Raw genomic sequence first — 27,618 nt, forward strand, 5'->3', positions numbered from 1 at the left:
AGTCAGATTCTTGCAGGGTTTGATACATTCCTGTGTGTGCGCATTAATACATAATTTAGCGGGTGTGTTGCCCCACTAATGACTTTCGGGTTTCCTTTTATTTTTTTGGTGAGGATTCAGCCTCCAGTCAAACGCAGCTGGAGCACAGTGTGCTCATTCATCCTCATAATTCGGTGCCGTTTTGTGTCGACCCAGCGGTGATTATTGTTGTTATTATTATTATTATACTATCCTGTTAACGGATCAGTATTTTTCTGCTTAATCAATCAAAGGTTTCGTAAAATGTGAGGAACTAGTAAGGCATACCAGTCCTTCTAAAGCTGAAACTGTTGTGAAACGTCTCATTTAGTCTGTATGAAAAGGTGCTCAACTTACATGGACTATAAAGAGAAAAACTGGAATTTTATAACAACTGTTATTCCCTTTCATAATGACACCGTCATTTGAATTGTCACAAATTGGCCGTGGTTTGCTTTTGTGTCAACAGCAACTGTCAGTCTGGTGTGAGTTACTACAATCTGGCTTATTAATGTGCTCATTACCATCATGTGACGCTTCACATTACACACTATTTTATTTTCCCTATTCGGCTTTGTTTTTTTAATTTATTTGTAGTGCAAAGTTGGAACAGTCAGTTTCTGTTGTTTCTCACACACGCACAAATGTTAGAAAGCGTATGGGAGTGTTTAGAGGGTTCAAATGAGTCTGTGTCGTGCAGAGGTGCAGGCAAACAAATACTTGTACCAGTTTGGACACATTTTTTAAACCATTCGTGAGGTTAGGGAGGTAAGGTAATATTTTGTTGTTCCCCAAGGGCAATTTGTTGCGCAGTCTTCAGTTAAAAACAGTCATCGCGCTAATCGGCACACAAACATCTCTGGAATGTGAGAGTCCAGAGGGATGCGAGTTAAGTTTCATCATTGGTCTGAGTCCCAGTGTAATTATTCTAATTGGTTGTACTCTTAACTGTTGGCTTGGAAAAAAACGGTTACTGTTATTATTGCATGCCTCGTTGTGTTTATAGTGCTTTGCAATAGCCTGCTTAAAGTGATCATGTATCAGAACTTATCGAGGCTGATGGTGTCAGCTAATTGATGGAGTGATGAAACAGTACATAGTTTGAAACTATTCAGAAATATATTAGATATACTGAGAAAATTAAGCCAATGTGGAAGTGCCAAAAACTGCAGTTTCTTCGAATGGCCACTTGTGGCTGTCTCCAAAAGTGAGTCAATTTTCATAATCGCTCATGTTTACAGCAGAAATATAAATGTTTACAGCTGAAATAAACATGTTTACAGCAAACATAATTATATTTACAACAGAAATAGCTTTGTTTGCAGCAGAAGTAAACATGTTTTCAGCTGAAATAGACACGTTTGCATCGTACAGAAACGTGTTGTGACCGTTTTCCTGCTCGAGATAACTGTACGAGTTGAATTTTCATATCACTCACTCTTTACAGTTACACAAAGGCTTTTTCAAAAAAAAAAAAAAAAGATGATTGAGCGTCCATCAGAACCATAAGAGACTTTGACTTGACTCAAAGATCAAAGGCTCCAGACTTGTGAACAGTCTCTGCATCTTGGCAGATTAAATCTGGGACCAAACTTGAACTCACTGAACAAAGTGTGATGAAGATCCGTCTGCCTTGACCCGTTACTTTCATCTGCAAAATCCTGACGTTACCCACAATCCCTTTTTTAAAAACCACAGTGCTTGTTGGTGATTCATTCTGTCTTGTCCTGTCTTGTCTGGCTCTATTACAGACTGAGCATTGAAAGCAGCGTTTTGCAACATGTCCTGATGTATAATGGAGATGTTATTTCAATCTCTTTCGGTTTCTAAATCCATTTTCCGACTCTGTTTTTCCGCAGGCAGACGAAGCCTCTGACGTTCGCTGACTGCATCGGCGATGAGCTGCCGGTCGGCTGGGAGGAGGCGTACGACCCCGGCATCGGAGCGTACTATGTCGACCACAACACCAGTGAGTGTACCGTTATGTTTTACTTCTTCCTTCTGCTCATCTGCTCCCTTGTCATTCCTGTTCCTCGTCCCTGGTCAACTCTGAAGCGATGCCCGGTCATTGATCGACACCGTAATGTACGTCTGATGGATGTGTGAGTGTTTTCTGTTGTGTGTACCATACCTGTAAATAAGATCTCAGGAGGAGGATAAACTGGCTGAAAGTGAGCAGGATACATGAATGTTTTTTTAACATCGGCCTCTCGGAAAACAGCATTTTGGCTAAGTGTGGTGCATTTATAGAAATGTTTTTATTAATGTGAAAGACCATTCGGATGTCAAATAATCACAAAAAAAAAAAAAAAATCATTGAAAAAAGGAAAATCTCTTAAAGGCCTTATTCAGTTATCAGTTATATCACCGTATTATATTGTGAAAAAACATTTTAAAATAGTCCACTGTTTTTGACGACCAGTGTTTAAAAAAAATGTTATTAAACAATTTGAAATAAAATTGTAATGCTAAATTTTAAAGCCAACTTTCCTTGTTAACGTCAACCAAAATAAATACCAGTAATGTATCGATGCTTTTGGAAATATTCAGCAACTGGAATTTGGCCGCAGACATCCGATCTTTGAAACAAACCTGTAACGCCGTAACTTCAATATAAATGTGCAAACCGTGTCCACAAGTGGCGTTGGCATCTTTTTTGTGCAACTCCTCAACACTCCCTCCCTCCCTCCTCCAGAGAGCACCCAGCTGGAGGACCCGCGGGCCCAGTGGCAGCGGGAGCAGGAGTTCATGCTGCGGGACTACCTGGCCGTGGCCCGCGACGCGCTCAGCGCCCAGAAGGAGATTTACCAGGTGAAGGAGCAGCGGCTCCGCCTGGCGCAGCAGGAGTACCGGCAGCTCAACGACGCTTGGCGGGACAAGTCGACGTCGCAGACCAGCTGTGAGTACTGGCCGAGGGAGGAGGAAGCCCAGCTCGGTTTTATTTTGACGTTCAGGGACGTGAGAATCGAGCGCGTAAAGATGATGGGATATGTAATACGAGGAAATGCGACGTGGGTCTGACAGCAGGTGCTACTGACGGCTGTTGTGTTAGTTATTGTGGCCTTTGGATTTAAAAAATATAAGATTACATGTGAGTAGACCACACCCTCCTCTGGTCAAACATCCACACAAGTCAATAATACAAGAATAGTACAACCACACATGCAAGAACCTTCTTTCCATTTCTTGATTAGACCCAAAATCACTCAGTAGGGAATGTTTATCAGAGACGATGTCAATGGAAACATTCATATGTATGGTTTCAGAAAATAAGGATAAATAAGGAAATAAAGAAATTGGATAAGATAAATGAAATAATAGAGAAAAATATATCAAACGGAGTAATTGAGAGGATAAAATGAAAATGAAAACATAAATATGAAATACTTATAACATAAAGGGAAAATAAATACAAAAAAATCAAAGAGGAGAATTTCAATGGGAGTAAATTAAAAGAATAAGAAATCAACTTTAAAAATGTAAGAAAAAAAGTTTCAATCCAATATAAATACAAAGAAAATATTATTAAGTGAGAATCCATTTCACCTCTTATGTACTTTAGGATTTAATAATCACAAACCGACTCAACAATCTCTCTGATTGCCGCTTTACCTTTTTACAAAACAGCAGTCGACCAACACGTCAAGACTGACCGATGCCTCTTAGCACCAACAAAACCAGTAAAGGTTTATGACCATATGATGTTACTCTAAAGGTCACCATGCGGAGGAGAGGATGAACAGCAGTGCTTTGTCCGTGTCAGCCGGTTCGCTCTGCGAAAGAAAAGAAAAAGTTTCAGGGTGAAGTTTGGTAAATTTCGACCTTTTTGTGCCGTTTACCGCGTGGGAACTGCCTCGACAGTGCTGACCTTTTGAGGAAACGGAGGAAACCCTTCGTAGGATCAGTGTTGCTTCATTTTAGCCTCTCAGAAGAGGGTAAAAACATAATTAACATCAGAGAAGTAGATGGTTCTTTATTTGTGATGATTCACTTTTTCTTTTAAAGTCTTGGCAGCACAAAACCGGTCGACATATCGAGGCTTTCGTCAGCTGCTCTGTCTCTCGCTCACAGGTTTCTTCTGTCATTTCTACCTGCTGCAATGCAAAACAACGGCTGTAAAATAACCAAACGAGAGAAGGACATAATGGGCCGCTCATCATTCAATTCAATTCAGCTTATTTTATATAGCCCAAAATCACCCCCGAATCGACAGAAGCAATAGATGTCATGTGACCAGAATGAATAAAGTACAGCACATTACATGAATATGACAGAAATTATTCATATAATGAGTAGTAGACATGGCCCACGATCCAGATAACCACGATCCATGTCTTTAACGCCTCTCCTTTCGCTCCTCATCTTTCCTTTTTCCTGCAGTGAATTCCAGATCGTCGTCCTCCAGCAAGTACGACCCCGACATCCTGAAAGCAGAAATATCCACAGCCAAAAGCCGGGTAGGAGCCTCTCCTTCCTGTTTCAACCTCGTCTGCCTAACACACAATCTTACGACATGGAAACGTGTCTCATCGAGGCTTCAACCAAACTCTTATTTCCCCGCTGATTCCATCTATATTTTGAATCAAACTATATCATTTTTCTTCATCTCTGTGTCTCAGGTGAACAAGCTGAAGCGGGACCTGGCCTGTATGAAGCAGGAGCTGCAGTGCAAAGAACAAGGCTTCGAGACGCTGAAAGAGTAAGTGTCCTCACGCGTCCAGCTGTCCGGCCCCTCTGTGTTAAGCAGGTATTTCTTCTTGGAGTGCGCTTTTCCCCCGTCTAGCCTGCCCCCACCTTGAACTCTCGCCGGAGGCCATTTCGACAGGTATTTTGCTCGACAGCCGACTCTCGAATTTGATCCTCACGCTTTATGCCGCTGCCTAATTTAATTTGACGAGCAAAGCAAGACAATCAGAGTCTGACTAGAATAGCAAGTGTATGTGTGACCTTCCCTCCGTCTTCACATATTTATCGTCTGCCTTGCACAACACGTTGACTGTGTGGTGGGTGGCGTGTCGGGGCAATCTTAAGTCATCGCATACATGTGTTATGATTGTTTATATATTAATGTATTTATATCTCTTCAACAAGTACGTCACAGCTTCTTTTCCGACTGAGAACATCTTTCTGTTTTGGCTAATAGTTTTGGACAGTTAAAAAAAAAAAGGTCTCCACTCTAGACTGTGAAATCTTCTGCATTGTATTTCAGTGTGGACGCGGAAAATCGGGTTTTGTAAAACCACAATTCAAGTCCATGAGGCAGTGTAGTGAAAGCCTCCCTTTAAGCACAGACTGTATATAAGAAGTTCCCGTGGTCACCACGACGTCACCCACGGGTTTGTGGAACGGCGCCTTTGAAGCCTCGAGTTTGTAATTTTGTCCGTCGCCATCTTGTTTTTTTTTTATGACGCAAGAGGGTGGAGCTAATACGACCGAGCGCTGACTTAGGCACTTTTACAGTTAACTTTTCACAAACTGAAAACACACTGTGAAAGTGTTGCAACACAAACAACTCTCACTCCGTGATAGCGACCTGTCAATCATGAGTTAGCGACGCCTTGCTTTATCGTCCGTTTTACAATGAACTACATCACATTGTATTGACGCAGACTTAAAACTAGAGATTAAGACCATAAACTCTTACTGTTTACTGAGGCAACACATCAAGTGAGAAGTAAAGTCCTTTTCTCAAAGACATCACATCTATACATTAAAACATATTTTTACAACCAGAGGAGTCTAGAAAATTGCAAGTTTAAGGAACTTGCTGCCTTTGCCTTTTCAGAACCAAAAGTCTTACACTAAAACACTCTGAACTGCTATGAATGTAAAAATGGGTTTTGAGTGAACGCAAACAAATGACACACCAGCTGTGAAATAGAAACAGATATCTGTCACGGTCAATGTTGGACAGGATAAAAAGAGCCCATTGTTCATAGTGAGAACCTCAAAATGAGACTTTTCTGTCTCCCTCCACCCTGTGTGTGAGCCACAGCTGCATTATTTGTCATCTGATGGACGACCCGGCGCAGCAGATGTTGCGTTCACCTTCTTATATGAGCTGTTGTCAAATCAATGTGTTGTGCCTAGCAACAGAAACAAACATGGTGCATTTGACTGAACACCATCAGGACGAGGTTTCATTAGCCAAGACTCAAAACACATGTTGGCTCTTCTCCACGGTTTTGTTGTCCGCTGACAGAAAAAGGATGACGATGAAGACATATCACCGTTTCCCTGTTTAACTGAACAGACTTTCTTATAAACAGCATCTCCACACATTCAAAAAAACCCACAAAGGCCTCTGTGGAATTAGCCGTCTGAAATGTTTCTACTCCCTCTCACGTGCTCTTTCTTCAGACCTCCTTAGTCATATCTCAGCTCTTATCCTTCATTTGCCCTGTCCTTATCTATGACATGATCCCTCAGGCATCGGAGGCATATCTTTGCACCGTGGGAATGAAGGAGCCAAGACTTCCACTAAAGGTTCTTTCACTTTTTCGGAGTTTGTCCTGTGGAACAGTTAAACGTGAAATGCAGTGGAGTGGAACGGATGAGAGTCGGTGCGAGACTTCGGTGCAGCGCCGTTGCTTATCGCCTCGGTTATTGCCTCAGCATTATCACACATTCCATCCGATCATTAAACACTAACGTCTCTATAAAAGCAGCGATGGAACAACAGCTGAAGAATGTGGATTTGAAAAGGGAAACACCCCTTTCTTCTATCTGACCTACTTTCACCCCTTAGAATACGAAGCGGGTTCGTCAGAAACGGCAAGGTGTATCCATGAAGCCATCAGTCAGGAATGTTGATTTGAAAGGGATTCATTCTCCCATTTGTTCTTCATAGTCTGGCTTTTTCTTTGACTTTATTTTATTTGAATTTGCCACATCGGACATGCTGTCAGGGTTTGACGTTTAATTGAAAAGGAATGCCCGGTCTGTTTGTCTTGCCCCACGCGGCACAGTGAGAGTGTCAGGAGGATTAAAGAGTAGCTGAGGCCGAGTGGTTGGCCGGCATTCCTCCGTGACTTTGCTCTCCTGTTACAGTCATCAGACGGCATTCAGCAACCAATCGCTGTTTGCAGAAATACGAATAGGCTTAGGCCGGAATGCAGCCGAGCACTCTGTTCCTATTAAGATTCCACAGAACGCTGAACGCGCATGAGAGCCGTGAGGTTTTCTGGTTTGCGGAACGGAGAAGTGACAATAACACGGACGCATACTTTCATGTGCTTTTGTGTGGGTTTGTTTTTATTGGTTTGGGTTATGTTACTACAAGCGAAGGAGAAGAAAGTTTTAGACCCACAGAAATATTTCTCACGTTCCCAATCTGGTTGTCCGAAACATCGGAGGGTACGTTTGTGTTCACATTTTCCTCTGATCTTTGCCTTTTTTTGTTTGTTTTGTAATTACAGTAGTGAAGGATTTTATTTGAGATCCATAGCAATTCAGCAACAATTGGTGGACACAGATGAGTAGACGTCACAAGCCAAGAGAGTTTGGGAAACAAAGCATATGGGAATTACAACTTTGTGGCAACGGTTTGTGTTCATCTCCTTCCTGTTTTAGTATCACAATACAAGTGCTGCAGGGAAGGCGTACTTTAGTGAGCCAACCCGGAAGTTAGCGTCGCACCGGTTCCCTCGACGAAAAGCTCATCTCATCTGCATAAACTCACATTCGGTGCTATAAAAAGTTTCCCTTTCATCTATCCCTCGTCTTACTTCTCAAGGGGTGTGTGTGTGTGTGTGGATGGAGCCAAAGCCCGCCCACTTTCTAGCAGTGCAATCAAATGCTAAGGGTTTGATTTAAATCCCTCTTGTCACTGTAAACCCCTCAACTATTTAGTCTCACTGTGAGATTCGACAGCAGCTAAAGATGCTCTAACTTCAGCCTCACCGGGACTTTAGGCTTGTGTTTCAGGGATCTAACCAGAAACCCATAAAAAACCAACCACATTGGCTTTGTGACGAGGGAACTGGACATTAAAAAATGTGAACCCATTTCCGGGTTGTAGGGCTGATTCCTGCAGCACTCTCCCGCCAGCTCCATAAAGAAATGGTTTTCCCACTTTGGTGTGGAAGAACTTGACTGGCCTGCCTGCACAGAGCCTTGACCTCAATCGCAGCTTTACAACCAACATCAGTGTTGCACCTTTTAAAAAAAAAAGGAGGAGGAGGAGGGGGTAGGGGGGGTCATCTTTTTGATCTTGACCCATGCTAGAGATTAAAAGTCAGCATATCTCACCCAGCACCCACAGAGGGAGGGATTCTGTGTTTGGGATGAGGGCACTTAAGTGAAGCAGATGTGTTTTTCTATCTATTTTATTTTATTATAAGCAAGCAGATGAAGATGAAGGTGCTCCCTTGACCATGGGACGACCTGGCAGTAGGCAAAAGGCAGAAAAAACAGTATGGTTATATCGGGGAACTTTTAAATTGTTGTAATGTTTCAGCTTAGTCTCTCTCTCTCTCTCTCTCTCTCTCTCTCTCTCTCTCTCTCTCTCTCTCTCTCTCTCTCCCTCTAACTCTCTAACTCTCTGTGTGTTTTATTGGAAAGAGGTCGTTGTGATTGTAATTATAAAAAGGTTCATAGCACTGTTTTCTCTCAGCATAAGTCCGTGTTTGAGAAGGACTTAGGGAGGATTACTTGTTCTTTCTGCCTGTTACAGACAAGTGCCTCTCTCCCTCACTTCCTCATTCTCTCTGTACCTTGTTTTTTCTCTCTCTCTCTCTCTCTCTCTCTCTCTCTCGCTCTCTCTCTGTCTCTCTCGCTCTGTCCAAACCTCCCTCCCCCTCTTCCCTCTCTGAAGAATGTGAAAGGACCTGTTATTCAGATGCATGCATGACTTGCTGATGACAGGGCTTACATAGCTGCTGCTGCCTCCGATGGCCGTTTCCTGCAGCGACTCCCCTGTCGGTTTCCCCCTGCGACCGGGTCTGTCCTCCCTCCCACCCAGTCGGTCTGCCTGCAGCCAAAGAAAGAAGAGGCTCCAACGCGTTCACCAGAACGTTCCGAGTCGAGCGAGCATTTAATCCCGCCACTCAAAGTGGTCAAGAGGGCGTCCCACGCCGAGCTGGCCCAAACGCGAACGCATTCCAGCCGTGAAATGAACTCTGCTAATGTTTTTAGCGCGTTCAGTTTCGGTTGTTTTTTTCCCCCAGCTATTGCTGAGTCACCTCCTGCTTCCACCTGCGCTGCTTTAAACTGCTGAACTCTCAATTCAGTTGTTCTCACCGGCCTTTGCCCAATTGTAACACATTTGCTGAAGACCTCTCGTATGAGGGGGGAGGGGGGGGGGGCCAAGGCCACATGTGTTATTTCTGGTTTGCAACTTCTACTGGCAGCTAGTCAACCACACTAGGCTGTGATCAAGTTTATTCATTCAAACCAGTTGATGGTAATGCGTCGTGTTCATGTTTCTTTACGCTCTTTTTTTAAAGGACCATTTTCAAATTTTTACCTCATAATTCAGGAAGACTATTTACACATTTATCAATTTTCCGTTGTCAGATACAAGTACGTAGTCGTTGTTTTAATATCACTCAATTTGTTCCTTTTGTCAATCAAACTATATCCACGTGAAGCCATCTAACAACAGGGTTTGTGCAGTTCTAAAAAAGGAAAGAAAACTAACTAAAAAAAGCACTGATACCCGGTAGCCTTTGAGTTCTTAAAATTTCTTGGATGTTTTCTGCTGTATGTTGGTTCTAAAATGTTTTTGTTGAGATGTTAGATCTCTAATCTAAACTGTGAGATTGTGCTGCTGGAACTTTCAGGCGACAGTGTCCCGTGCTGCTAGCGCATGGTTTGGAAGCTCATCCAATCAAAATGCATAAATATCAATTTTACTTGAATGAATGAACTATGAATTCATAATTTGTTCCCTTGATTCATCCATCCATCCATTTTCTGCTGCTTATCCATGTTAATTAAATGAACGACATCATCAGGAACTATTGTTATGTACTCCAAGGAAGTACTGAAAAGAATGTGACGGAATGATGCACAGATTCTACACCACATTGTTCATCTGGGGTTCCCATCATGAACTTAGATTTAATCTGGTGAAGCCTGCGGAAACAAAATACGCACAAGTTACTGACAACACCTTGTGACACAGTGTGTGAGATCTGTGGAAAAACACTCAAACTTTTCGATAGAAGGCGAAATGTAGAAAAAGAAAAAGATGTATTTTCAAATATCAGTCTAATAGCCAGCTGAATGTGCTGCCGTCCCCAGCTGATGAAAAGTCTGGTTTTGATGCTGAGGCTGCAGGTTTCCAAGCATTGGCCCATTTTTCCCTGGAGTAGGTTCACAAATACGATAAATCAGCAAGTGCAGCGATGCATTTGTGGAAAACAAAAACTTTTTGAGAGCCTCGATGTTTAAGGAACAAGACCGTGAAGTTCTCAGGTAGGACTGGTAGCTAATTACAAAATGGATATCGCAGTATAGCGCTAACACCATCCTTTAGATAAACCCAGTCGAAGTTTCCTCCAAGAATATATGTGAATAAGCGCTCAAAAGATTCTTATAGATGCTCCCTGGACAGCTTACACTCGACACTTAGTCCAACTGTATGAAAATAAGTCAAAGTGTTGCTGTGATGCGTGAACGCTCGGCTAACCCAATTCCTTGTGTAAACGTCAGACAGAATAAAAAGCAGCTAATTAAGAGTTAATTACGTGATTATCCGTCCCGAGCAGCCGACTGTGAATGATGATGATCTGGCGACGTTTCCGACTGTTGTACTTACGTTGTTCTGAATCATCCAATCTGACCGTCTCGTCCCCTTTGCCCCCTCCCACAGGATTGACCTGAAGGTGTCCAACAGCCCGTATGGCTACAAGCTGCAGGAGGCGCAGACCATCCTCAGCGAGGTCCGCTCCATCCGAGACGCCATCAGCTCTGGGGAGAAGGAGAAAGAGGAACTCATGCAGGTGAAATTACATTTGTAATGTCACTCCAAAAGAATGAATAGAAAGATGGGAGAGGAGCCGGGAAAACCCTGTCCAATCGAATACAGGTTCTAGTAATTCAACACACCATTTTGGAAGAAGCACTTATCTTAGACCGAGCTTAAACTTGAGCACAAATCTCTTAATGCGTCTCAAAGCTCCGCATTGTTTAAAAGTCGCTGAAGGCAGGACGTTGAGTGGAATCCGCTCCGGTGTCGACCCTTTGACGCACAAAAGATGAAGGAAAAGAGGAGGCGGATGATCCAAATGCCGACATGTGACACCGGGATCACGTCGGAAACCACAGCGGGACCCACATCGTCATGTGCGTCTTTTCCCCCACACCAATCAAATGATTGCGTATCGCCGCCAGGTCTCTGCTGCTCGACAGTTTGGTTGGTAGGGATACTTGTATCCAACTGCCTTTACTTCTCATCCTAGGTTTAAAGTAATCCCTGAATCCACTCATTCGATAGATTGAAACGTGACGAGGACCACAATTGAAAAACGCTCCGGCTTACTTGCCCCACGATGGATTTTTTTGCAGGGAGGTGCAGTGTAGCTCCCACTGTGGCCGCCAGTGATTTGTAAGGAAGAAGTAAATGAAGATGTGAGTGCTGAGGAGATGAGTTTGCTTCAGACGACTCCCGGGAGAGTCTTTACGCGCGTTAAAACCCCTTCACGTTATATTGCCGAGCGAAAAAAGGTCTGGATGTACTAAAACGGATTTAGTGACCAACTCAAGAGCGGCCGAGACTGCAGGGAGGCAGGTGGGGTTTTTAATGTCGTTGTGGTGACACCCTGTCAGGAGGATGTGAGGGCTGTGGTTTGCGAGGATCAGTTTGAGGTGAGTCTTTTTTTGGGAGGGGAAATGAAAAGCTTTTCACTGACAGCAGCGACATTTTATAAACTCTGAGGTTTCCTTTGCGTCGTTGTAGAAACTCCTGAGTACCTCTTGAGTGCGGTGAGTTAGGAGCTGCGTTCACAGCCTGTTACACGTTATTTCTGTCATTTAGATTCGAAAACGACCGAAGGATTTATGATTGCAGCATTTTGATTATGTCACTTCTGTAATTTTTTTTTGTTTTGGTTCATTATTTTGTCTCCAAAATGTCAAAAATAGCAAAAACTTCACATCCTAGACCCGGAGACGACGCATTCAAATGCCTTAGTTTGTCCGACCAGCAGTCCAACACCCTACAATATTTCCCGAACAATATCAACGGATATAAATCAGGAAAACAAAAGCAAATTGTTCTTTTCAAAACTGCTCATGGTTGCATGGGGAGCCTCAAGTTGAAGTTTCAGGATGCTTCGATTTTCCACAAATGTGCTCCCATCTTCCACATAAAAAGAAAGTGTTTCACCCAGTTTCATAACTCCCCACATTTGTGTGTGTGTGTGAGAGACAGTATTGCAGCGATGACTTGGCGCTTACTGGCTGCCGGTAATGAGGGGATCGGAGAGGAGCATAAAATCAGTTTGATACGTGTTGAGGCTCCCCCATGCACCAAGAATTAGTTTGCTTCGTTGTACCTCGTCACTACAATGCCTCCGGGTCCTATTTTAGTTTTCAGTCATGAAAAAAACACCTTTTTATGTTTCTTAACAGTGCAGATGCTCTTTGACGCTCCAGGCACCAACACGTCTGCAGAACAATAGAAAACGTAGAACTGTCCATAAATCTTCTTTTACCATTTGAGCATTTTACACTGCAGTTCTTACGAAAAAGGCTTCGGTGTTGACAATCTTCCAGCATACACCCCCCAAACGTACATAAAAATACAAAATATATCGGGCAGCTTTTGGCTGCAGATTCGTTTTGGCTCATGCTGGTTTGGAGGTAGAGGGAGGAGAACGCGTTCAATAATACATAATCTGCTCTGTGGACTCTACTCTGCCTCCCTCCTCCTCCCATCTCTCCCCTCCCTTCCCCTTACCATCTGCAGCTGACGGCTCAGTCTGTGTGTCGGTGAGATTGTCTGTTCACATATGTGTGTGTGTGTGTGTGTGTGTGTGTGTGTGTCTGCTTGTGTGTGTTTGTCTATGGCTGTGACAGTGACTTTATGCAACCAAGCGTTAAGAAGTGCACTCATGTGCTAAAAAATGAAAAACACACACACACACAGACAGAGATGACAGCTAGAGAAATGGAGAGAGGCGTGTTCTTACTCACAGACCTCACTGACGGCTACAGTTTTGAGCCAAAACAAATAATTGATTTACCGCTATATACCAGACCCTAAGTTTTTCTCAAGTACCACTTTCCGGATGCCGACAAGGAAACAACCAAAGAGCCACCTCTCGCTGTGAGCGGCCTCTGCCGTTTTAGGTGTGACGGTAAACGCCAGATCGATGGAGCTCTCCCGGTGACTTCAAAACACACATTCTTCTTCTCACCTCATAGCCTTTTTTAGAATCCCGGCCATTTAATCTGCTGCCATCAGCGGCCGTGGAGTCCGAATCCGGCTGTTTGTCACTATGTCACACGTGGTGGTGGGATGTGCATTTCCTACCTAGGCCTGCTGTCTGATATCGCATACATAAATACAAGCTTTACCTAGTTTTTAAGTCCATCAACGGAACATTTTTGATGATCAATTGATAGTCAATTTTCAAGCAAATAATACCAAACTTTCCCAGCTCCAGCTTTTTCTCAGTTGTGAGTACGCTGCAGCTTTTCTTCACTCTCCTGTGACGACAATCTGAATATCTTCGGGTTTCTTTTTCTGCGCGACGTGCTGCAGCGAACGAGAGGACCGTTCCTTAAACTTAAAGGATGTGGAGGATTCTCACAAGAAAGTGATAAATGAAGTGGAGCCAAAAACATGTGCTGAACCCGCCGCTGTCCTCCTTTAACCAAAGCCCCCGCAGAGGCAATGGAGGTCTAATGAGCACGCGGTATCTGATTTATGGGTCGTGAAATCGTATAAATAGGAACCTATTTATTGTCCCCGCATGCTACTTCGGGGCTGGCGCTCTGTTTAACAGCCACCTGGAGCTTGGCGCTGAAACAATGCTCAGTGGAGAGAGAGCCGCATCATCAAAAATACTGGAACGCTACACGGTTATCGTAGAGGTGGTATGTTTATTTTTTCCCCCCATACCGCGTCTGAATAGCAAAGATAAGGTGCATTCCACGGCAGGTCACATAAGATATTGGTCACTGCACTGTAAAGATGGAAGGACGACTGCGACAGCCCTCGCTGCTGCATCGTTTAACAAATGGCGAACACGGCGCACAGATAGAAGGGGAGGGGCTTATACACCAAACTGTTATGTCATTTTGAAGATGCACGTCGCCCTCAACTTCTCTCACTGATGCTTTTTGTACAGTTCTGAAACAATAAGCCGTTTACCGTGCTATTAATATTGGTGGATCCCATCCCACTGTATAGTATTATTGTGACTTATATCTCCATATGTTTTCCCGTTACACCCTATTTTTTATTTGTTTTATTCCTTGTGTAGTTTCCTGCTGCAGTGTGCCAGTTCATTCATGTCGTGGCTCGTGCGCTCTCCTCTTTCTGCCCCCCCCCCCGTTTGCTCCAGAAACTGGCGGTGTTGAAGGACAGTTTCCGGCTGGACTCGGGCTCCCAGCAAGAGCTGTGGGGCAGCAGTCCCTCGCTCGCCAACTCCGAGCTGTGCATCCCGCGGCTTTACTCCGACGCCGGCTCGCAGACCGACATCCCCGCTGAGGTGAGTCCCGCGCGGAAAATCGTTTTCGCTCTTCATCCCCACGGAGAGACAAGGATAGGGGAAAAAAAGCCACAGAGCTGTCAGTCTGGGCTGCGGTCTGGACAACATTGACCGCGGCAAGTAGAAAAAAACAACAGCAAGAGCATCAAAAAGTCTCCCAGCCGTTAGAGGTAATCCGCAGGCAGTTTTTGCTGAGCTGACACATCGACACTCTGTCGACCTTTGAAAAGACAGGCTGGCTATCAAACCTTTCTTAGTGCAACACAAGAGGATTTTAAAACTGAACAATCCCCTGTCGTGAAGTCTTATTGTTTTTTTTACTTTTTCATTATGCGTAGAAATGATGAATTCGTGCCACGCTCGATTACCTCTCCCACCCGAGTGCCCCGGCAATCATTTCAGAATTGACTGTGTGTTCATGTTTTGTTTGCGTTTCAGTTCATGACGAGCACCAACAAACTGGCAGAGAAGGTTCGCCTGAGTCTGAAGTACGAGGAGACCAAGAGGAGGTACAGGACTGAGTCTGGATGGGGAGAAGTGTGTGTGTGGAGTTGTGCGTTTGGCCTGTTCACTCGAAATGTGTGCCTTTTGTAATGGAGGTTTTATTGGTTTAATAGTGATTTACTCCAGTAAAAGATCCCAGTTCAAGTCCCAGTCAGCTGTTGCTCAATCTCTTTCTCTCTCTTCTTCCCTCGCCCTTCCCTTTCCCCTCGCTCTCTCAGGATCGCCACCATCGAGGTGCAGATCGCCAAACTGGACAGCGAGGCGTGGCCCGGGCTGCTGGACCCGGAGCGAGACCGCCTCATCCTCATCAACGAGAAGGAGGAGCTGCTGAAGGAGCTGCAGTACGTCAGCCCCCGCCAGCGGCTGCAGCCCAACGACGCCCAGAAGCTGGAGTCTGAGAAGAAGCGTCTGGAGAGAGACCTGCAGGCCGCCAGGGACAACCAGAGCAAGGCTCTGACTGAGAGGTGAGAGGGGGGGGGTTCTCTAGAGGGCCAGCATACTAACACAGTTCATTAAGCAGAAAACACATACATGTAATAATACATAATAATAACCCTGAAAGACGAGAGGCTTCGGACGAGAGCATCGCTGACAGTAAAAACCGCGAACAGCTGCACGGGTTCCTGTGTTTATATACACTCATGAGATGGAGAAGGTCAGAGGAGGCGATGACAGCAGTGTGACGTCCGTGTAACTGCGTTCATTATTGTCTCATCTGCTGATGGAACGACTGACCTTCTGCTTCTGTTGGCTGATTATTAAGAGTTGGAGATGAGCATGACAGCGAGCACAATGAGCAGCCTCTCTTCCTCCTTCAAGTCTCCTCTCCTCTTCTTGTTTCCTCTGCCATCCTGTCATCTTCCTTCCTTGTTTCCTCTCCCCTTCTCCTGGCCTCCATTCTCCTCTGTCCTTCTCTCATCTTGTCCCCTCTGCTTGTCTCCCCTCCCATCCTGTCCTCTTTATTCCCTGTTTTTCTCACCTTCTCTTGGCTTCCATTCTCTTCTCTTTTTCCTCTCATCTCCTCCTCTTTTCTCCCAGTTTCCTCTCCCCTGCTTCTATTTTCTCATATCCTCTCCTCCCATATCCTCTCTTCTCCTTGTATCCTCTTCTCATCATTTCACCTCTCCAATACCCTCATCTCCTCTTCCCTCCTGCTTGTCTCCTCACCTCCATTCTCCTCGTCTCCACTCTTGTCCTCTCCTTGTTTACTTTTCTCTTTCCTATTGCCACCTCTCCTTGTCTCCTATCCTTTTCTCTCTTCTCTGTACATACTTTTACACCTCCACGTTCTCTCTATTCTGGCTCTCCTAAATCTTTTCTTTCACCTTTCTTCTTCGCTCAGTTTCTGTCGCACTTTCTCTTTTTATGAAATGGCAGTAGGCAGCAAACCAGACTCGCCAAGGTCCTGCACGTCTCCTCATCCGTTCTCCCTCTCTCTCACTCCCTCTTTCTCTCCCCCCTCTTTCTCTCCCCTCTCTTCTCTAACAGGACGCTTGTTATTCAGCGTTCAGGTCGTACTCTACCTGAGCTCAGTCTCTCTTTGTGGCCTGTCTCCTGTTTCTGTAACATGAGAGGCTGCAGAGCCCGGTCACAAAAAGAACCTCTTGTAGTCTGCCCACACACACACACACACACACACACACACACTGACACAAGAAATATGCAGACGCTCATGTATTCTGTGTCTGCAGTTTGTGTAGATGTCAAATTCCCTAAATCAGAGTCTTTTGGACGTTTTAAAGGCTCCACACAAACCCCACGGATGTGTTCCTATCAGAGATATGGCCAATGAGGCCTCCACTCAAGTGTGGCAAAGCTCTGCTGTGCATTGTGTGTTAGGTTATAATGAGAATGTCAAATGAGTAAATTGCTTTTCTTCAAAAAAAAAAAAAAAAAAACGTAGCAAAACAAGCAGAAGAGGGAGGCAGAGGTCAGCATGAAAACACTGTCAGCCCAGAAAGTGTGTTTGCGTGTGAGGACCTTCAAAATGTTGCTCCTTCTCAGTGCATGCCTTGCATCTAAAATCAGACCCAAACCGTTGGGATGAGTACATACAATTAGGAATCTTACTAGACATTTGATGGCAGCTAAAAGCATTGAGCCACTCACACCTTTCTTTTCCCACTCATGACATATATAAACCATAGAAGAAGTAAAAACAAGACGGGGATCACAGTCACAAAGTCGCCCACACACTCACACCAACACCAGCGGCGACCTGTAACCTGATCGAAGGCTTCCCCTCTTTGGCCAGTTTCCACTCAAAACATGGATCATCGTATCGGCCGTTAATGGACGGGTTTCCTCCAAACAAAGCTCACACATACAAGTGACAGGGCGCTGTCACCTGGACACAAAGCAGCCGCTCACAACACATCGGCGCCGGCATCTCATAGTTTCGCTAACTTTTTTTTTTTTTTTAAGCGCTTGCACCTCCAGCATTGGCAGAAACGGAGGATTATGTTCAGTATTTTCTTTCATTTCTCATGTCCAACCTGGAAGCAACTGACAAAGGATTTCTTTTTTTTATGACTTAATTGATCAGATTAAGACGTCACTTCCAACTTGCAGGTCTGTAGCTGACTGAAAAACATGATTTGTTTACAAATATGAATATATTTCTCGGTAATTTCAGACTGCGACTTCACTGCAAGAGGAACAAGCTGGTCAGAGAGCTGGAGGAGATGGTTCGACTGGCCTCATCACTACACATCCAACTCAAAAGGTTTGTTCATCTCATTTCTGCTGTTAATAGCTCAACAGATAATTCTTCACATTTCATTTGGCTTAAGTTGCATTTGCACAGTCATTTATTTCATCCATCCTTTATCTAGATCGACACATTTCTCCCAAGGTCGTCGAAAAAAAACCCAATCATCTGTTTTTTTAGGTTCAAAGCAGGCAGTCAAAGAGCACAGAGCTTTGAAGTTAAGGGGAGGTAGAGAGATGAGCCGCGATTGAAGTATTTAACCTTTTAATAACCAAACATTTGCTGAAGATGAAAGGCGTTTTGTTCTCATCCTTTTTTTTTTTCTTCCGATTTTGGTCACGATCGCTCCACAAATCTAATTCTCCAGCCCACATACATTATACCCAGATACGCATTTCCATTCTTACGACATGACGCAAGACTGTTGTAAGAGCTGTACATGTTTTAATATTCACGTTTAATAATCAGCAGACCTGGATTTTTATTTTTAAGCTTCAGCTAAATCTGAGAGCTTGACAGTTGGTCTCCTCCTCCTCCTCGGGCTCGCGTCCCCTCTGGTTTCTGTTCTCGTCTCGCGGCTCCTTCATCCTGTCCGTCCTCCTCGTCTGATGGACATCAAAAGTGTCCCCCCGGCCGACAAGACCTCCTCTCTGTCTGCGCTAACGAGCCTCCATGCTTTATAATTAGAGAGCCGCTCAGGCAGAGAGGGGAGGAAAGGGAACGGGAGGATTGTGGAGGACAGAGAGAGAGAGAGAGAGAGAGGAGAGCAAGAAAACACTTTCCTCCTGTAAGGAGTCCCTCAAGTCAAATATTTGAGGTGTATTTTAGGTCCTAGATTTGGTTTTGACGCTTTAAAATTGGCAATAAACATCTCGCCTGCTGTGCCGGGGAGATGGTGAGGAAAAAGATGACTCACAAAATGACTGCGTTTATATCGCACGATTCATACAGGAAGGTTATTGAATGTGCTTTGCAGAATACATTAAACATAGTCATTAAATGACAGAAATACTGTTTCAAATCGTCATCTGTTTCTCCTGAGGAGCTTTTCAGCTGCGCTCGTGAGACAATGCAGGACTTATTTTAAGAGAAATCATTTTTCTAAAACAATGAAAAGGAAAAGAGGAGAGTGAATCGGCAGGGAGGGATCGAGGAGACGTACAGAGGTGAGAACGGAAAAGGAAGTAGGAAAGGAAAGTAAGAAAAGGAGAGCGTGGAAGACAGAAGTGTGCCTGCAGTGTTGCTTCTGGCTTTTTAATATTCATTTGATTTCCCTCTTTTTGCTGAGGACTCACAATCACTGTCTCTTTTCTACATTAGCTGTCTCCTCACGCACCTCCTCGGTTCTCTATCCACCGTTGTCTTTCAGTCAACTCGCTGTGAAATAATAAAATACGCCATTAATTACAGCCAAAGCGTAATCTAATGTTGGTTTTTGATCGGGTTGTAAGCCGTCAGCAGACATTGCTTTTGAAAAGCGTTTCTATTCTTAAGTGAGTTCCAAACTTCACGTCTGCGATCGTAACTCGTCCTCTCTCTCTCTCTCTCTCCCTCCCAGCTTGTCGGCCAGCACTCTGTCCTGTTCGTCCGGTAGCAGTCGAGGTTCTCTCACGTCCAGCCGCGGCTCTCTGGCCACCACCTCCAGCCTGGGCTCCACCTCCTCCCTCAGCTTCACCGACATCTACCTGGAGCAGCCGGAGCTGGCCGACCCGGACTTCCAGAACAAGCTGGACAGCCTCCTGCAGGAGGGCGGCCAGGGAGGCTACCGCCCCTCCAGCTCCATCACCACCATACACGAACACGAGGTGGTGACGGGCTCCGGGGAGCGGCTCGCCGAGAAGCCCGAGGGACCGGCGGCGGACGTTGTGTGTTCCGCTGGAGGCGGAGCAGCAGGAGGAGGAGGCGGCGGTGTCGGAGTGGAGTCCTCCAGGATCCAGGCGCTCAAACTGTCGGAAACCCCCCGCTCCATGAGCTCCCTCTCTCCCCGGTCGTCTCTGTCCTCGCTGTCTCCGCCGTGCTCGCCGCTCGTCACGGACACTAGTTTCCTGCCGGGGGAAGCGGCGTTTGCGGGCCAGGCGGGGCCCGGCGGGCTGAGCCTGGACCTGGAGCTCCACAGCCGGCTCGCGGAGCTGGAGCTCAGCCTGGACTCTCAGGAGCAGCAGCGTCAGCAAGAGGAGGAGCACGGGGGTCCCGGGAGGCTCGAGGAGAAGCGCAACCACCACGACGTGCTTGGCGAGGAGGTCAAAGGTGAGACGGGAAGCTTTTGTTCTTTGGTTCTTCTTCATTCAAAATGTATAAGTCATAATATGTGCTGCTGAAATACCAGCTCATTGAGTAAAATAGCAGAAAGAAAACACAAACTGTCGACACCAAGTTAGAAGCATACTATTGAATGAAATATATTTTTTATGCTGCAGCATTAGGAGTTGCCTAAGACCATGAAAAAGTTCACCAGTATTCAAAAGTTGGTCGACAGGCTGAAGTGTTTTTTTTTCAAGGTGGATAGTCTTCCAAAGGAACTACAGTACAGTAATTACTAAATACAATGTGAAGGTTCATAAAACCTGTGAGGGACTGTGGGTCTCTTATCCTCGAAGCAATCATGTCACGACGTCTCCGCAGCAATAAAAAGTATGTTTGCGTAATAACTCAGCAGGGCAGCGGGATAACGACTCAAATGATGATCCCAGTTAATAGCATGAGGATGATAATCGTGATGAATTGTCTGCAATTAGAGCAGCGCCAATGAGAGGGGGAGAGAGAGAGAGAGGGAGAGTGACGACGCGGCAGAGAGACGCTGGTGACGCAACACCTTTATCTCTGTAACACTAGTGTCGTAGAAAACACTCCAACTTTATTGGAAAACGGGATACCAGGAATCCTTCTCCCCGTGTGTGTGTGTGTGTGTGTGTGTGTGTGTGTGTGTGATGAGAAATGTTATACGATGTGTGAAACCTGATTGCTGGTGGGAGCAATGAAGAGAGGAGAGCTGAGGGGAGGTGAAGGTTAGGGCGGTGTCGGATTACATTACAGCCACTGGGTCACCTGTGTGTACGTGTGCTACATTTATCATTATTATTGTTTGCAGTTGTGTTTCTTTTTTTTTAAAGTCTATCTATTATACATATAGATAGATAGATTTATTATATAACTTGTTTGTCACAGAGTTTTTTGTTGTTGTAATAATCAGAACATAATAAGAAGATGTAATAATAATATTTTAGTCTACGCTAACTTGGCCTACGAACACAGTCGTCCCTCCAGCTATTGTCTGGAAGATGTGTGACGAGACAGAAGTGACGGTAGCTTAAGGACCTTGAGTGCCTCCGGTGGCCGTGGCACACGGCCACCGGAGTGAATGAAAGCTGAATAATTGTAATTGAAGTTTGATCCGGGCTTTGAACCCGCGACGCAGCAGCTCAACGTGACACCACTTGCTGCCGCGGCCTCAGGTGAAAGGTGGACGTGGTGTCCGGTTCCCTTTTCACTCTCTCCATCTCTGCTGCTGGAGCTACACATGGTACCGCGCTTTATTCCGAAGATGTGATCGGGTCAACAGCAGCACAGCTGTTAAAAGCTGTGGCCAATATAAAAAAAAAGGTAAACAAACAAAGTAAATCTGTGAATTGTTGACAGAGTTTTGATAGTATCACTGATTCAACAAGTACTCTGCGCTGAAGTGCCGAGGATTTCTACTCTTTAAACGACTCATCTATCTACTGCATCTTTCGGTCCTCCATTGACCTTCCTCTGAGGTTACACTGTTATGTGTGCTCCTGGTTTAACGTCCTTGGATTTAAAGATGTGTGGGTTAATAAGATGTGCGATGAGTTTTCATTTCCAATGCAACATAGAGAGGATTCTCTCTATGCTGCAATGAGACAGTTTCAAAATCAGTTTCAAAAAAGTCCCAAAGAAGTACAATTGCCATTTTAGGCCAAGTTAACATGCTGTTTCTGTTACTGCCTGGCTCAGAGCTCGGGGCGGATGATGAGGGGATGGGCCCTTGGGCACAGACACGCAAAAGACCCCGCCGCCTTCACTACACAGCAGCAACACACACATACAAGTTGTTTACCTCGTGGTTTGGTTTCTCTGTGTAGTTGTTTTCTTATTTTTCATGTCCCTTTGTAGTTACATTTCTTAGGTGAAGGCCAGGGGGGCCCCTAACCCTTTGGGCCCCAGAGCTGGTGGCCGGTTGGTCCAGTTCACTATTGACAAACTAACTAAAATAAACCAATGTTCAGGGTCTCCATATAGGCAGAAATGTCATAGTTTAGTAATTCATTTTTTTCCCCCCTGATGAATACTACATGAAAATCTCACTGTGTGTGTGTGTGTGTGTGTGTGTGTGTGCGTTCGCGTTCTTTTTCATTTCTTGACAATAAGTCGATGAAAATACTAGTTAAACAGAAAATGAAAATAAATCCTTTTGTGAAGTCAGCCGTATCCTCACCGTGTTTTCCTTCTCCTGTTGTCTTTTAGACTCGGCTCCCCAGCTGCGAGGGACGGGGGCGGGGCCAAAGAAGATGGGTGTGACCTCAGCGGTGTCCGACGAGTCGGTGGCCGGTGACAGCGGCGTGTACGAGCCTTCGGAGCGCAGGTACGGAGACCCTTTTTTTTTTTTATCTCCAATACATTTTGTAAGGGGAACACGGTGACCTTTGACCAGCCTATTTGAACGAGGAACATTTATTTTCCTTTTTTTTAATTTTTTGAAATTTTTTTTTATACATATTTCTAGAAATATTTCTAGAATTGTAATTCTCCAATCCTTATTTTTCACACAAGCTTTGAGCACAGTATTAGAAGTTTACCAAGAGTTTGTTGAATGGTGTTTCCCCTCCATCATTACATTGCTTTTCCACGGCATTGTAAAATACACATTTGAAGACTCCCGGTCAGTCTCTCTGTCCATGATATTTAACCCCGCGTGTCTTGGCGGTGTGTTTCCTGCAGGCCGGGCCTCCCTGCAGACCTCCCCCTGAGCTCCTACGAGGAGAGGTTGGCGCTCTGCTGCTCTCAAGTGCAGCTCGGCTTCCGCTACGAGTCCAGAGACCAACGCTTCACCATCTACGTCATGCAGCTATCCAACTGCAGCGCCCTCTGTCTGCCGGCTGACCAGAAAATGTACGTCCTTTTTTAATTTGTTTTACCTCTGTTCATTAGATCACGCTCGCTTAGTGTGTAATCTAAGTGTAAATGTACAAAAACAATAGTAAAAGAAAACTGGTACAGACCGTTTACTTTCCCCTTAAGCGTGTCCTATTTGTTGCCAGCAGCCTCGCATGTGTCGCCCATGTTTGCTCATGCAGATGTGAGTCTGAGAGGGTTCTCTGTGTTTTTGTGCTGGAAGAAGCGGCGCTCATGCAAACTAATAATGGGAAACGGATACAAATGATCACACAAAAGTTATCGTAACTACTTACTCGTCAACGTCTCATTTGATTTATCAACCTTGAAGTTCAGATTTAGAGGCACCTCCAATGCCTCCAGTGTGTGTGTGTGTGTGTGTGTGAATGGTTCTGCCAAAGATGTCTCTGTTATGCGTGTTCACATTAGCCTTCAGTTTGACAAATTGATTCACACAAAAAAACCTGCAAAAAGATATAAGGAGCAATATTTCTGGAGGGAAATCTAAAGGGCAAAGCTGTTGGACGTCATGGGGTCTTTTAATGTGAATCAAAGTATGCACGGCTGCATATTAATGGGAATATTCTCGTAATATTTATTTTCAGTAGCCGTGTAAAGAGCGTTGGAAATGTAACTGAAGGTCTTTGTCCTGCAGGTATGTGCGTTCTGCGGTGCTGCCCTGCGTGGAAACCACCCGCTGCCTCTTCCGAACACGCGGCTCTCTGCCTCAGGATGTCGTGGAGGTCAACGAGGTGTTCAGCATGCAGATATCCCACAGTGCACTGCGGCAGAAGACGCTGAGGGTCGACGTCTGCAACACCAGCAAGTCGGGCCACGAAGACTGTCTGGTTAGTAGAACTTGTAGTTGTCGTTTGATTTCATGTTTTTTTACTTTCTGTTATCGTGTGTGTGTGTGTGTGTGTGTGTGTGTGTGTGGTTATATTACACAACAAGTACAATTTGAAAAAACAACTCTACAAGGAAAGTTGCATTTCAACACTGAGGCAGTTTTCAAAGTGCTTTAAAATTAAATTAAACTTAAAAAATATGTTATTTTTCAAAGGAACAAAGGAAAGTGCCTCACAAAAAACAAGTACTCCAAGTTGTCAGGGAGCATAAATAATATATTTTTGGATGGTCACGTTATGTATTCCACGCATCCCTTCAAATTGTGATTTAATAATTCACATTTTATAATTGGATTGGACAGCGTTTACATGAGTGCAGTTTAAATTGTGTATTTTGGAACAGTGGTAAAAAAAAAAAGGTGGAGTCGTGTATCTCCGTTATGTTTCCAATACATTTTGTACTTTTAGCTTTCACCTTACATGTGTGTGTGTGTCTGTGTCTGTGTTGTATGGGAATAATACACCATCGTGACTGTAATAGTCCAGAAAGAGCAGAATTTTCTGAACTGACATGACAGAGCTGCGATGTTCCAGATACATTTCTTCTCCTCTTGACTTTCTCCACCGTCCTCCTCCTCTCCAGGCGGGGGCCCAGATCAGCCTGGCCGACGTCAGCTGTTCGGAGGAGAGATGCACCAAATGGTACAATCTGCTGAGTCGCGCCTACCTGCGCGAGATCAACAAGGACAAAGAGCGCACGGCAGCAGTCGGCGGCTCCGACACGGTACAGATACGGACTTTGACTTTCAGAGTGACATCCAGACAGCGTTCAACACAGAAATAATTAGAAAATGGTTTTGAAGAAAGTTAACAGTAATCTTTTTTTTTAGCTGCTTATCATTAGTGAGGCCAATTTCTCCGTTTACTAAAACCAGGGAGACGTTTCCAAATGAGAGTTGACACGAGCTCATGTTGTGAGGAGCTAATTGAGTGAAAGCTTTTCTCGCTCAATGGTTTTGGTCCGGTAGTTCGTGTTGAACAGGAAATGTGTCAAAAGGTTGCCGCTACCCGTCTGGAATGATCAGTATGAACATATTTCTGGGGTGAAGTAACAGATGAGTGTGAGAAAAACATGAGCGATTGAGAAATCGTCAGACAAAAGATAGATAGATACTTTAATAATCCCCGAGGGAAACTTTGTTGGCAGAGTAGCGCCCGACACTTTACAGACACCAAATAGAATAAACTAAACATAAAATATAAGAACAGGGATGACAGATATATACAAAATAAACAAATAAATAAACACAAGCGATTACTCGTTTTACTGCGAGTGAAACGCGTTGACGGCTCATAATGCAGTCGGGTAACAACGCTTTTACATTTCGTGGTAAACCTGCGCAGGTTTGGTCCTGACGTGCGTCCGTTGTGTGTTTCAGACTCGTCTTTCCAGCAGTGACCGAGTCGCAGCTCCCGAGGACGATGAGTGGTGAGCGTGTGTCCTTCCCGACATCTGTCTTTATTTTGTTATTCATTCCCTCCGTCGCTCCTGTTTATGACCATCCGTTGTCTTTTGTCTTGACTTTTCTTTCACCTTTTTATTCCATCTCACTTTTTTTAACCAACATTTCTCCATTCATTTACCCGTCAACCTCTAGATGTTTATGTAAGGGCCTCATCAAAACCAAATCAGGCCACCTACAATAGGCTAATCTCCCAAAAAGTAATCAATATCCCAATTATTATTCTCATTATTACAGAGATGGTAATGTGACTTGTTTGTTAACCTCATATTTTTTTCGGTACCGCCTCACGCAGCAGTGAGTTACCACGTGTGTGTTGCTGGAGTGACGAAACACACAGACAGAATGTCACCTGGCAGGTTCAGACTATAAATAAAGCTGCTTGAATTTCAGATACACCTCCCTCTCCCAACTCCCCTCTCCAACACTTTTACCTTTTCTTCTCCCTCCCTCTTCTCCCTCTGTCTTCTTCCACAAGAGAGAAGGAAATATACCACCTCGTATTCAGTTTCAACCTTTTTGCTGTTTACTATAGTGTGTATACATACTGCATACTCTTATTTTATAGTTATTTGACTTTTACAAGAACAAAACAGACTTTTAGCTTCCCTCTTATTTTATGTAATTCTTTACAACCTATTGTACTTTGCATGCTCAGCATGCCTTTAGTCAACTTCAGTGTCTCAGTCTGCAACAAGCCTCTGTTAGTAACAGCAGCTCCAGCTAATCGCTATGAATGCTGGGAGTTAAGAGGTCGAGGGTACAAAGACTTAACAAACAAAAAAAATATCCAAAAGATAAACATAAAAAAGTAGCATGGCAACAGAACGAACCTGTAAAACTCGCTTGAGACACACAAACACACACACACACACACACACACACACACACACACACACACACACACTCAATCTTGCTATATGTTTATATATAGTAGGGCCACATGACCTTTTGAAGCCGATACCAAGCATTTTTTTTTACTCTGAGAAATATAAACTATATATTTCTAGGGACCCTAAGAACGAGTAGTAGGAAATAAAAAGACACAAACTCATAGAATTACTGCAATCATACATTTAACACTCTCAGACTATGTTTAGTCAATAAATAAAAAACTTTTTTACTCAACAAAAATAGTTCTTAAATAATAAACACTTCCGCACGAGACCTTCACTTCCATAAAATCTGCGCTATCGTTGCCACAATTATAATTTACATCATTTTCTAACAGCATCTCTGTTGTTGATCCTCAGGCACGGCGACCCGCTGGACATGTTCGATGACGAGGAGGGAAATGGAGTGGAGGGAGAGGGACCTCTGGAGGAAGAGGACAGCTTTTATCCTGACAGCAGCCAATGGGGAGCTGAGGAAGAGGAGGAGGAAGAGGAGAAGGTGACCAAGCCTCCAACAGCAGCAGCAGCAGCCATCACAGAAAAGGTACCTTTTGTGATTTTAACACCCACTTGAGCAGGAAATCGTCATTTCTTCTTCTTCTTCTTCTTCTTCTTCTTCTTCTTCTTCTTCTTCTTCTTCTTCTTCTTCTTCTTCTTCTTCTTCTTCTTCTTCTGTCTTTTCAAAAACATTAAAAAAGCTCCCAAACTTTGCTTCTAACATCTCCCGGCTCCGTTCTCTCCATCGGTCCCCGTCCTCACGGCCGTGTGCTCCCCGCAGGTGAACAAGGAGACGAGCATGAGCAACTTGTTGCCGTCCCACCACTCCTCGGTGGTCCGACCCAAGGAGCGCCGGCCGGACGTCCACCAGCAGAACCCCTTCATGAGGGGCAACACCATCATCCGCTCCAAGACCTTCTCCCCCGGACCTCAGAGCCAGTACATCTGCAGGGTACGAATAAATAAAAAAGAACAAAACAAGAAAATATCAGCACAACAAAATACCTAAAACTCTATGTCCTCCTAATTATTTGACAAATGTACATTTGGGTTAATGAACTAATATTAATGTATCTTTAGGTTAATCGCAGTGACAGCGACAGCTCCACCCTCTCCAAGAAGTCTCCATTTGTCCGAAACGCTTCGGAGAGACGCAGCATGCGCATGAAGAAGGTAAACAAAACATTTAAATAAACGTCCTGTCTCTCGATCGCGCTCTCTGACACAGCGACCATCTCAATACACACAAGTACTTTTTATTTCCAAGCGGCATTACGCTGGACACACTCTTGGTTGATGCCAGAACTTTAAGTGACAGCATACACAAAC

The 27,618-nt window shown here is 44.5% G+C and overlaps 1 protein-coding gene across 1 annotated transcript in view; it reads left to right on the forward strand.

Moving 5' to 3' along the window:
- The window catches only part of wwc1 (WW and C2 domain containing 1), a 41,574-nt gene that overhangs the window by 11,012 nt on the left and 2,944 nt on the right, over nt 1-27,618 (forward strand). The window contains exons 2-19 of the mRNA XM_068599985.1: nt 1,878-1,987; nt 2,714-2,917; nt 4,399-4,475; nt 4,638-4,717; nt 10,835-10,964; nt 14,535-14,681; nt 15,120-15,190; nt 15,404-15,649; nt 17,821-17,910; nt 19,454-20,142; nt 22,381-22,498; nt 22,855-23,025; nt 23,684-23,876; nt 24,520-24,660; nt 25,316-25,365; nt 26,653-26,836; nt 27,071-27,241; nt 27,370-27,462. Of these exons, the coding sequence (XP_068456086.1) occupies nt 1,878-1,987; nt 2,714-2,917; nt 4,399-4,475; nt 4,638-4,717; nt 10,835-10,964; nt 14,535-14,681; nt 15,120-15,190; nt 15,404-15,649; nt 17,821-17,910; nt 19,454-20,142; nt 22,381-22,498; nt 22,855-23,025; nt 23,684-23,876; nt 24,520-24,660; nt 25,316-25,365; nt 26,653-26,836; nt 27,071-27,241; nt 27,370-27,462 (2,965 nt within the window). The remainder of the gene's footprint in view (nt 1-1,877; nt 1,988-2,713; nt 2,918-4,398; nt 4,476-4,637; nt 4,718-10,834; nt 10,965-14,534; nt 14,682-15,119; nt 15,191-15,403; nt 15,650-17,820; nt 17,911-19,453; nt 20,143-22,380; nt 22,499-22,854; nt 23,026-23,683; nt 23,877-24,519; nt 24,661-25,315; nt 25,366-26,652; nt 26,837-27,070; nt 27,242-27,369; nt 27,463-27,618) is intronic.

Source organism: Clinocottus analis, unplaced genomic scaffold (assembly GCF_023055335.1).
Source record: "Clinocottus analis isolate CAN_PGR_092001 unplaced genomic scaffold, fCliAna1.0.p SCAF_5, whole genome shotgun sequence".
In the NCBI taxonomy this organism is placed as follows: domain Eukaryota; kingdom Metazoa; phylum Chordata; class Actinopteri; order Perciformes; family Cottidae; genus Clinocottus; species Clinocottus analis.